Here is a 10,668-nt window from a genome sequence, read left to right on the forward strand (position 1 = left end):
ATCATTTACATAGCACTGCACATTTTGACCTGGATCCAGCTTACTGCTTACATAATGTATTCTCTTTGATACCTTGTGATACATAACGATATTGTGCGTTATTCCAGTTTCAGAAGAATGTGGTATGGCTGCCACATTGCGATCATTTTTCAGATTCTGTTGAAAACCAATGGAGCCATTGTACTTCTGTAAAATGTATGGTTTGTTATTTTAAGTATTTCATGCAAGTTTAGTCTGGCTAATTTGATTCATTGTGGCTGGGAAGCTTGCTATGGTACAAGGAGACAATCTAACTATTGCTAGCTGATTTTAATTGATTTTTTTTTTTTTTTTTTTTTGTTTTTTTGCTTTGGCTGGCAAGGGGCAGCGTACTGGGCATACATGTCACAGTCTTACTACAAGCAACATTGAACAGTAGTGTATAAATATGAATTCTCATTGTATTTAATATTCTATCCTATGAATTATAATTTTATAATGAAGTAATGGCACATCAGATTCATGTCAATTCATTTTTTATATTTAATATTGCAGGATAAATCCAAGTTGTCATGTAGAGTGCAGAAACTAGTTTTGTGATACTTCAAGCTTGACAGTGGCATATTCATGAAGAACAGTGTTTTTTTATTAATTTTTATTAATTTTGTGTATACATATTGGTGTTCTGGCGATTTAAATATCACCTGACTTTCTTCAATTTAAAACACATTTACTAAATTATACAAATTTGCCAGATTATGTTCCCCCATCTGTATTTTTTTTTTTTGGGGGGGGGGGCGATTATGGTAGTGTTTTGTATCACCCAGCAGCCCTTGCAGCAATGTAGATTACCTCGATTGCTATTGGAGCACCACACACTGCGCCTTTTTGCTTTGATTGTAACTCTTTCATCACCGCTGCACTCGAAGACACCACTGAAACAGCAGACAACTAAACTCATATTTTGTGTGCACATATTTGTACAGTATATATGACTTTAAAAAATAAATAAGTATCGCTTTATGCATAAGACGCACACTATTGCATTACTCATCCTATGTATACTTTTCTGTAAAACTACTTGAAAGAGTTAAATGGGAGGACCATTGAAATCTTAACATCTTCTGAAAAACTGGTAACCAGTTCAAAGGTTGCAGGGAGTGTTTATTTATAGAATCTGATTACAGCAGGTTTTGTTGCATTTCAGAAGAAGCGCGGTGAGTTTTAAACAGTTACGAGTGTGTGCATGCAATTTTGGCAGTGAGTTTTCCATTTTTAAATTAATTTATGTATGAATATGATAAATTCGATATCAAAATGCGGTTGTTAAAAAAAAAAAAAAAAAAAAAAAAAAAAAAAAGGCTAGGCTACATTTTATTTCCTTCACAATATTGTACTTTACCATTTTTATCTTTCAGGCGATCAAAGTTTTAAACATGGCAGAAAAAGCTAAACTCTATTATTTTGATGGAAGGGGTCTAATGGAATCGATTAGGTGGCTGTTAACAGTTGCTGGCGTTGAGGCAAGTTTTTAAACAAAGTTTCAGATACTGTAATTGCTGCACATTATCACATTAAGGAAGGATACTAAATGGTCTTGTACCTTCACACTTAAACAGTAAAAGTATTTCTAGTTACAAAAACGCGTTTAAACTTTGCAGTGTGTCACCGTCTAATTCCTTCGTATCAGGTTGGTCAAGTTTAGCCCAGTGTGGTAGTTTCAGTTATAGGTACGCAAACTTCCTTTATGTGTAGTATATTGTTTTGATTAAGAAGAGTTATGTATTTTTAGTAATACTATTCATTGGGGTAGTCATGTACCTCACAATCAGTACATGAGTGTTACAGATTAACGTCGGGTTGATGATAACCTTTATGTCGTGTCCGTCACCCGTATGTAAGTCGTGATCCGTTACCTGACTTTTCAAAGAGCTTAACGTTTATATATATATATATATATATATATATATATATATATATATATATATATATATATATATATATATGGCCCGTAGCACTTGATTTAAACGACTTCTTTTTTCATTTTCATTCAGTTTGAGGAGGTATTTTTGAAGACCAGAGAACAATATGAACAGTTGCTAAAAGGTACATTTATACCCATTATGATTTATTTTTGTTAACTGGCGAGCGCAAAAGAACAAGATTATTTTGTCTGAACTTCACACTACATGGTAAATGTTTCGACGACTTTGACACTGAACTGATCCAATATGGCTGCCTGTCGTATTAGTTTAGACTGTTATGTAACATTTCAGCAAACACGCACTATAAATGTTGGTATAAGGAACATTGCCTTCAAATGTTTTTTTTTTTTTTCTTCACTAGATGGAGCCCTTATGTTTCAACAAGTACCTCTTGTTGAAATTGATGGAATGAAGCTTGTTCAGACCAAAGCTATATTAAGCTACATAGCAGCAAAATACAACCTCTATGGGAAGGACCTGAAAGAAAGGGTCATGTAATTAGTTTAAATGTATTGTAATTGAATGAAAGCAATGGATATATGTTCTTTCAGTTCACACATAATGTAAAGTTATAGCGGGTTTTTCCGAAAATTATAGTGCCATACGTCCCCACTTATTGATACAACTGTTTAAATAACGTACCTGTAATTTTTCATTTCATTGCTAACATCTTTTTACACTCAACTTTAACTCTGTTTCAAAGCTATTTTCAAAATGGCCACTTTAGTTCACTGGGGTTTGAGATCTGTCCTCCTAATCACTGTTTAACAAAGTGGGCAATAATCCTTACACTGTCGGTGCACTAGAGCAGACATTTTGAAAAGAGCATTGAAACAGACATTAAAGTTATAAAGTGTAATAACTTGTCAGGATGTTAACAATGAAAGGAATAATTACAGGTAGGTTATTTAAAAGGTAATAGCAACACGTGGGGACTTGTAACTCTATTTTTCGCAACCCTGCTACTTACTGTTTAAGTACTTAGTTTAAACTGTATTCTTCTGCAGTGCTGAAAATTGATTTAATCAATTTAAATGTTTAAAATAAATGTTTAAGAGTACAAAAGGAAAACAATTCTTGTTGGTCATACTATTTATAAAGTAAACTATTCTACTTTACGGAGCACAATTAAGTTGGCTGCACTTCTAATGTAATATAATTTCACACAACCATTGAAATCTTTAAAATAAGCATATACATTCTTTATGTTTTGGTTTCCATTCAGGATTGATATGTATGTGGAAGGAATCAGAGATCTGATGGAACTTATTGTAAAGCATCCATTCTTGCCTCCTGCAGAAAAAGAGAGCAACACAAAGCTCATCCAAACAAAGGCTATCGACAGATACTTCCCAGTTTATGAAAAGGTACTCTGTATATTGTTTACCAAATAATAAGAGTTTGGAATATATGTATTTAGAGTAGCATGGTGGTCTACATTCAGATTAAGGACACGCTAACTAGGGGTGATCCTTCTTTCTCCATGTATGCCCTCAGTCCAATAACTCTCTGTTTCCATGCAGGCCTTGGCTCGGAGTGGAGGAGGCTACCTCGTTGGTAGCCAGCTTAGCCAGGCCGATGTTCAGGTGTTTGAGGTTGTTTTGATGGTTGAAGAAAAATTTCCTTCAGTTTTGTCCAATTTCCCGCAGTTAGAGGTATTATAACGGTTATTCTTTGTTACTGACACATGACCATTAACTTGGCACACTTAAATGAGCACTTACACAAGGGTTGCTTCTGAAAATGGATGATAGAATTGAACTGTAGACCAAATACTATTTGAAACTGTACATTCTTTTCAAAACACTTTTGGTTTAAAGAAGAGACATTTCTTGTGGGAAATATCTTCTATAGTCAAATAAAAAAAAAAAAAAACATGGATAGTTTGATATTAAACAAAATATACTTTACGCATATTAAATGTTTTTGCAAAACAATCCAAGAACACATGAGCAAATCTAGTAAATACTGTAAATGAACCATATTGGAACAGATTAATCTTGCATGCACCTTTATATTAGGCCTGCTGTCATAGCACCATGTTTACTTTCTTCATTTAGCAATGATATGTAAATGATCTTGTTGCCACTGTTAAATTTTAGGCTTTTCAAACAAGAATGAAAAGTGTACCAGCCATCCAGAAGTTCCTACAACCTGGCAGCCAGAGAAAACCACAGCCTGATGACAACTATGTGAAAACTGCCAGGGAAGTTCTGAGATTCTAAAGAAAAGCTAAATGCAATTACTAGTAAATAGCTTTTGTTCCATCAATAAGAATCAGTCTTACAAAGTTGACCATTGTTTGTAACCTTGAGCGTCCTGTTATACACAGAAGGAAACTAAAACTATGTGTTTTGTTGTGTTGTACCGGCAGTACCTAACCTGTTCATTTTGAGAGTAAAAAAAAAGAAGTATAAAACTTGATGTACTTTGTTATTATTATCCCTGGCACTAGAGTGAATGATGAATTTATTTGGTGTTATGAGTTATTGGGCTGTTAAAGTTATATCTTTAGAACTTCTTGTCCAAAGGATGGGTCCCTGTCAGTGGTAAACTGGCCCCCTGAAATGTTGAAATATACATTTGAATGCAGATAAATTACATTACATTTGTAGGCAACATGTCAAACTTTTGTTTTATGGTAAACTTCTGTTACAGGATTAGTCAAATCCAAAGGAACCAATCTCAATGTCTGAGTGTATAGTATTTCTGGATTTTTATGAAAGTCAATTGGTAAATGGAATCATATGACCAGTTTGAACTTCCTCAAACCAAATTTGCTGGTCCTCTAGTTTCAATTACAGGAGTTTGCCAAAAGTATTTCCATGAATGCCATGTTTATCAACTAGTATTACGGGATTCTACTTGTTCTAGTTGTCAGCACAGAATCTATAATATAAAAAAAAACAAAAAAACAAGAATATCAAAACATAAGTTTGAAACTTCAGTGAGGCATGCATTTAATAGGTACTATGCAAGCAGCTGTTACCCAGCATTTCTTCTTCTTATTTATTTATTAGCAAACACCCTTACCCAGGGCGACTTACAGCTGCATTTAATGTATAATTTGTTTCAACAGTGTTTAGTATGTGATAGTGTCCCACAAAGAGCGCAATGATGAAAAGGCATGGATATACACTGGGCATTGGTACACACTGTTTCCCAGTAGGAGCTGTTGTGATGAAGTGTACAAGTCCAGTCATTAAATAATGTTTTTTAATAGGTTTAAAAATTGATGTAGACTTGTTGGCTTCTTTAACAAGTCCAGTAAACATACTTTTCTTTTGTGAATATGAAACATTTTTACAGAATAATGAAGCTGTGTGGTCCAGTGGTTAAAGAAAAGAGCTTGTAACCAGGAGGTTCAAATGCTAACTCAGCCACTGACTCACTGTGTGACCCTGAGTAAGTTAGATGCTGTTGTAAGTGACTCTGCAGCTGATGCTTAATGCACACACCCTAATCTCTGTAAATCACCCTGGATAAGGGCATCTGCTAAATAAACAAATAATAATAATACAGCACTGCTTGCTGTATGACCGGTGCCTTTTGCGCTTTGTTCTATTCAATCAAAATATTATTTTATTTATAATTTGGAATGTAATTGTTTTTTTTAACTTTTTTTGTAATTTATTCAATTCAATATAGAGGTAAGCAATACTGCAGATTTGAATCCCAGCAATAACCCTGTACCTCAATATTTGCTGTGGGATTAACAAAACAAACACAAAAAAAAAGCATAGTTGGAACATGTCTACCGGAGAAGGACACCTCCAGCACTAGTGCTCCAGTAACATGGTTTTAACCTCTAATCTTTAATTACAGGTATAAATACTCTCTGACCTAAATCTTTCCCAAGAACACTGACAAATCGTAATCTCCTAACGATTACATTTGGTCTAAATTCTGACAGTAAGCCTTACATTTCATAAACTGATACAAACAAACATTTCTCTAATTTAATAATAATACACATATCAAGTTTTAAAATTTAGGGCCCCAGTTGTAGTAAACAAAAGTTAATTTAATAATTGTTCCTATAAACACTTGAATTTAAGCGATAAAAACAACACTCAGTGAACGTACGAGAAGATCATCTGAGATTAAGAAGGCAGACTAAGACTCTTTCATCCAAGTACACTATATGGATATATGGACCCCTAATTATAGTTATTATATGACAAGATTCTCTTTCCTTGTTTTAAGGTCCTGGTTTTTAATATAAACCCCATTTAACTGTTGCTTTCACTCATAGTACTGTATATGGCTTTTCATAGTAATGATGCATTGATGGTTAATATTACACATATTCAATTTGAGTGACCATCGATTTAAGTATGAAAATAAAGGATTTGCTAGTGGTTCCGAGGAGCTTTTGAAGTTAATATACAGCACCAAGAAGATAATCCTCAAAACCATCAGGAAGCTGGAATAAAATCAAAAAACAAATGCAACAATTAGTATGTGGTATAATGAGGCATTAATGATATGATTTAAAAAAAAAAAAAAAGTGCTATGTTGGTTTATTTAATGCTCGTTAGTGTTTTTACAGGTGTACTATAGTTCAGCTAACTCAAACATTTTCTGTGGTTGGAGTGGTAAACCTTGTCAGATTGTGCAAAAGAATAGTAAACAACAGCTTGCAGCTGGAACATAAGTAAGGTTCACTAAAACCAAACAGATATTTGGCAGGTGCTAGATATGGTTCTTCATATTGTAGCTCCAAACACCCACAGTTAAACATCGTAAAAAGGCACATTATTGTACAAACATGAAGAGGAGACTCTTTGGTGTAGGGGAATTTGATTGTCGACTATGTTAAGTTTTGTTTTTCAGTTCACTTTCACCAACCCTTTAAAATATAACATTACAGTTTCTCTTGTACAAATGTGATTATGCACAGGGAGCAGAAGGCACACCAATGTCAATTAAGGAATCAGTGGAGTAATACATTAGGTAAGGTAAATACATTAACACCAATCTGCACAACAGTAACATTAAATCATAAAAAAGTGTTTCATCATACTTCACAATATGTTGTACAATAGGCACATTACTTTTCAAAGATATTGGGTCATTCCAGTCCAAGTGTACCCTTTTTGTCAATTACTTGCATCAATTATTTTCTGTTGGAAAGCCTTTGAAGCAAGCTTTAATATGATGGCCATCAAAATGGGCATTTTTCTTTTACCACCTTCAAACATATTCTCACCATGTGGACCAAAGACCTTTTTTTGCTTGCACACAACACCTAACCTTGAACCCCTTTTCAGCCTCAAATGGGGAAAAAATCTCTATATATTTGGTCCTCTTGAACATGGAAATAACCATCTGAAGGGGTAGATGTAGAGTTTGGTGCTTAAAGTTTACATGTGTTTAGAGGCTAAATAGTAAACATTATTATTATAATAATATTAAATAACCATCTCAAGGGGACAGAGCACAAGGAGGTTAAGTGACTTGCTTAAAGTTTACACAGTGTTTAGAGGCTAAATAGTAAACTCCTAGTTACAAGCCTGTTTCTTTAACCACTGGACCACACACCCTCCTATTATAGATGTAGCAACTATCCAGTATATGTTCAGGGTCCTCAGTAGTGACAAAACATCTAAAACACACCTTGTCTCAAGTGATTGGAACAAAGAAAGGGTAAGAAATAACTTTTTATGCATTTTGTCATGAGGGATATGCATTATCTTGAGGTCTGGTTTTTTGTGCAAGAAAAGAACCCTTCAATCTGATAACAGCAAAACAAGTCCTTACAAATGACGACACGTGCAATTGTTTTGCTCAAAATAAGTTACATGATTTTACACCCTTTGGGGTCACACAAAGCCTGATTGTGGCCTACACATGTTCAGGAACGTTAGTTATTATCATAAGCCTAATTCCCTGAAATAGAAATGTAACCATTACCTAATTGGTGTTCATCTCCTAAAGACCACGAAACCTGAATATAATATACCAAAGCTGCTCTACTCCCTGCCAGTAACATAGACATGCCTGCCTCCAAAGGTACAAAAGACATTGTCTGTAGAACCTGGTGAAGATATGGGGAGCAGCACACACTGCTGCATTGCATGTCTTTGACAGATGTACACTGGTATAAAGCCTACGAAGTTACCATGCTCAGTGGTGGAATGGGCAGCGAGCTTTTCTAGAGGGGGCATGTTGGATCGCACATAGGCAGTCCTGACTGTCTGTTATCCATTTGAACACCCTCTGTTTAGATGGGGCTTGACCATGAGGCTTTGCCCCAAAGCAGATAAAAAAATAGACTTTTCATCCTGTCAACATAATACGCTAGGGCCCATGTATGAAACAGTCTTGAAGCCCAGGTGTTAAACCTGGACAAAGAAAATAAAACCGAATCAATATGGTTCAGATACGGACAAATTCAAAGGCATAATAATAGATCATGCGATAGAACGCCAGATTCGACTGTCGAGCACATACTCGTTCATACATGACATTAAAAATGTGTGTAGCAAAGGAGAAGCCAAACTAATGGAGGATTTCAACTTCCCCCAAATAAAATGGGAACATCTCACCCAAAAGACAGAGCACAAGGAGGTTAAGTGACTTGCTTAGGGTCACACAGTGGGATTTGGACCAGGGATCTCCTAGTTACAAGCCTGTTTCTTTAACCACTGGACCACACACCCTCCTATTATAGATGTAGCAACTATCCAGTATATGTTCAGGGTCCTCAGTAGTGACAAAACATCTAAAACACACCTTGTCTCAAGTGATTGGAACAAAGAAAGGGTAAGAAATAACTTTTTATGCATTTTGTCATGAGGGATATGCATTATCTTGAGGTCTGGTTTTTTGTGCAAGAAAAGAACCCTTCAATCTGATAACAGCAAAACAAGTCCTTACAAATGACGACACGTGCAATTGTTTTGCTCAAAATAAGTTACATGATTTTACACCCTTTGGGGTCACACAAAGCCTGATTGTGGCCTACACATGTTCAGGAACGTTAGTTATTATCATAAGCCTAATTCCCTGAAATAGAAATGTAACCACTACCTAATGGTATCATGCTCTAAAGACCACGAAAACTGAATCTCCTATACCAAGCTGCTCTACTTCCCTGCCATTAACATAGACTGCCGCCTCCAAAGGTACAAAGACTGCGCGCACAAACCTTTAGTGTCTTTTTTGCATTCAAGCCTACTACACATGGACGCAGTGACTTGGAAGGTTAATGTTTAACATTTCTATTGTCAAGATCAGGGGTTATGAAATAACTAACGTTCCCTTTCAAACGCAAGGTACATTGCCTAATGGGTATACCAAGCCAGGGCAATTTGGCCAAACAACAAGAACAATTAGCTAGGCTAAAAAAAGGGAGGGAGACTAAGCCTTTATAACATCAGGCTCCAGTCCAACAGGTGATGCAATCTGTGATCACAGTTTTAGTAATAACACTATGTAAAATTTTTGTTCCTACTGTGTTCATCTCCTAAAGACCACGAAACCTGAATATAATATACCAAAGCTGCTCTACTCCCTGCCAGTAACATAGACATGCCTGCCTCCAAAGGTACAAAAGAACTGCGCGCACAAACCTTAGTGTCATTTTTCCTTCAAGCCTACTACAATCATGGACGCAGTGACTTTGAAGGTTAATGTTACATTTCTATGTCAAGGAATCAGGGTTATGATAATAACCTAACGTTCCCTTTCAAGTATGAAATGTAACCATTGCCTAATGAGTATACCAAAGCCAGGGCAATATTGCCAAACAACAAGTAACAAGTAGCTAGGGCTAAAAAAGGGAGGGAGAAACATATGTTTTTTTATTCTGACTTATAATTTGCCCGTTTTCCATTGGAAATAGTGGAAATCCACTGCCACAAAGCAAAGTGGGGAATAATAGCCATTTTCTATACGGCAATTAGGATAACACTTACACCCAGGGTGTTAGTTTTGAGGATCCAATTGTCTGTACACTGAAGATGTAACAATGCATTAAAAATTGTTTCCAGATGCACACTGTATTTACAGTATAATCGTAAATCTCAAAAAAAACTACTCACTTCTAAATCTTTTGTAGTCATTTTTGTATTACTTTAGTATAAATACATGTTAATTTGGATTCATATGTTGTTTTTTTCTGACTTTATGTGAACGAAAAGACACACATTTGCCCGTTTTCCCATTGGAAATAGTGATATTTTGAAATATCACTGTCCTGGTCACAAAAGCAAAGTTTGTGGGGAATAATAGCCATTTTCTATACTTTTGAGGCATAAGCAATTAGGAAATAACACTTACTACCCAGGAACAGAAAAAAAAAAAAAAATGTTACACGGTGTAATTATAGCAAACTTGATACTGAAGTAGAGGAGTAAAATGGAGGTAGATGTTTCATGCTGTCCTGTCCTGTGTTTCCGCTCCCGCGATTGTTTTGTGTAGACCTTTTGTTTTGGCCCTTTGTTTTGTTAAATGTGTTTTTGTTTGTTGTCTGTTGTGTTGGAAATAAAAGTGCACATTAGTGCTTCACTGCAGCTTTTCTCGTATCCCGAGTCTCTCTTCCTACCCATAACAGCTTGGCCGTGACGCTACCATGTCACGCAAAGTTTTGAGGATCCATGACATTGTCTGTAGAACCTGGTGAAGATATGGGGAGCAGCACACACTGCTGCATTGCATGTCTTTGACAGATGTACACTGGTATAAAGCCTACTAAGAA

The 10,668-nt window shown here is 35.6% G+C and overlaps 1 protein-coding gene across 2 annotated transcripts; it reads left to right on the forward strand.

Annotated features, from left to right (window-relative positions):
• Window positions 1-1,068: 1,068 nt before the first annotated feature.
• gsta.1 (glutathione S-transferase, alpha tandem duplicate 1) lies at window positions 1,069-4,380 on the forward strand. Of its 2 annotated transcripts, none has more exons than XM_041250140.1 (7): window positions 1,069-1,239; window positions 1,398-1,502; window positions 2,034-2,085; window positions 2,326-2,458; window positions 3,190-3,331; window positions 3,488-3,619; window positions 4,067-4,380. In XM_041250140.1, exons 2-7 carry the CDS (start codon window positions 1,416-1,418, stop codon window positions 4,187-4,189), a joined length of 669 nt encoding a protein of 222 aa, XP_041106074.1. In that variant the 5' UTR covers window positions 1,069-1,239; window positions 1,398-1,415; the 3' UTR covers window positions 4,190-4,380. The 2 variants fall into 2 exon arrangements, with proteins under 2 accessions (XP_041106074.1, XP_041106073.1); XM_041250139.1 differs by having other exon boundaries at window positions 1,070-1,196.
• The last annotated feature ends 6,288 nt before the right edge of the window (window positions 4,381-10,668 follow it).

The sequence above is a fragment of the Polyodon spathula genome, chromosome 5 (assembly GCF_017654505.1).
Source record: "Polyodon spathula isolate WHYD16114869_AA chromosome 5, ASM1765450v1, whole genome shotgun sequence".
Lineage (NCBI taxonomy): Eukaryota > Metazoa > Chordata > Actinopteri > Acipenseriformes > Polyodontidae > Polyodon > Polyodon spathula.

Coding starts and splice junctions, on each gene's coding strand:
- gsta.1 (XM_041250140.1), top strand. CDS start 1,416: ATGGCAGAAAAAGCTAAACTCTATTATTTTGATGGAAGGGGTCTAATG. Junction 2,459..3,189: donor GACCTGAAAGAAAGGGTCAT/GTAATTAGTTTA, acceptor GTTTCCATTCAG/GATTGATATGTATGTGGAAG. Junction 3,332..3,487: donor ACTTCCCAGTTTATGAAAAG/GTACTCTGTATA, acceptor GTTTCCATGCAG/GCCTTGGCTCGGAGTGGAGG.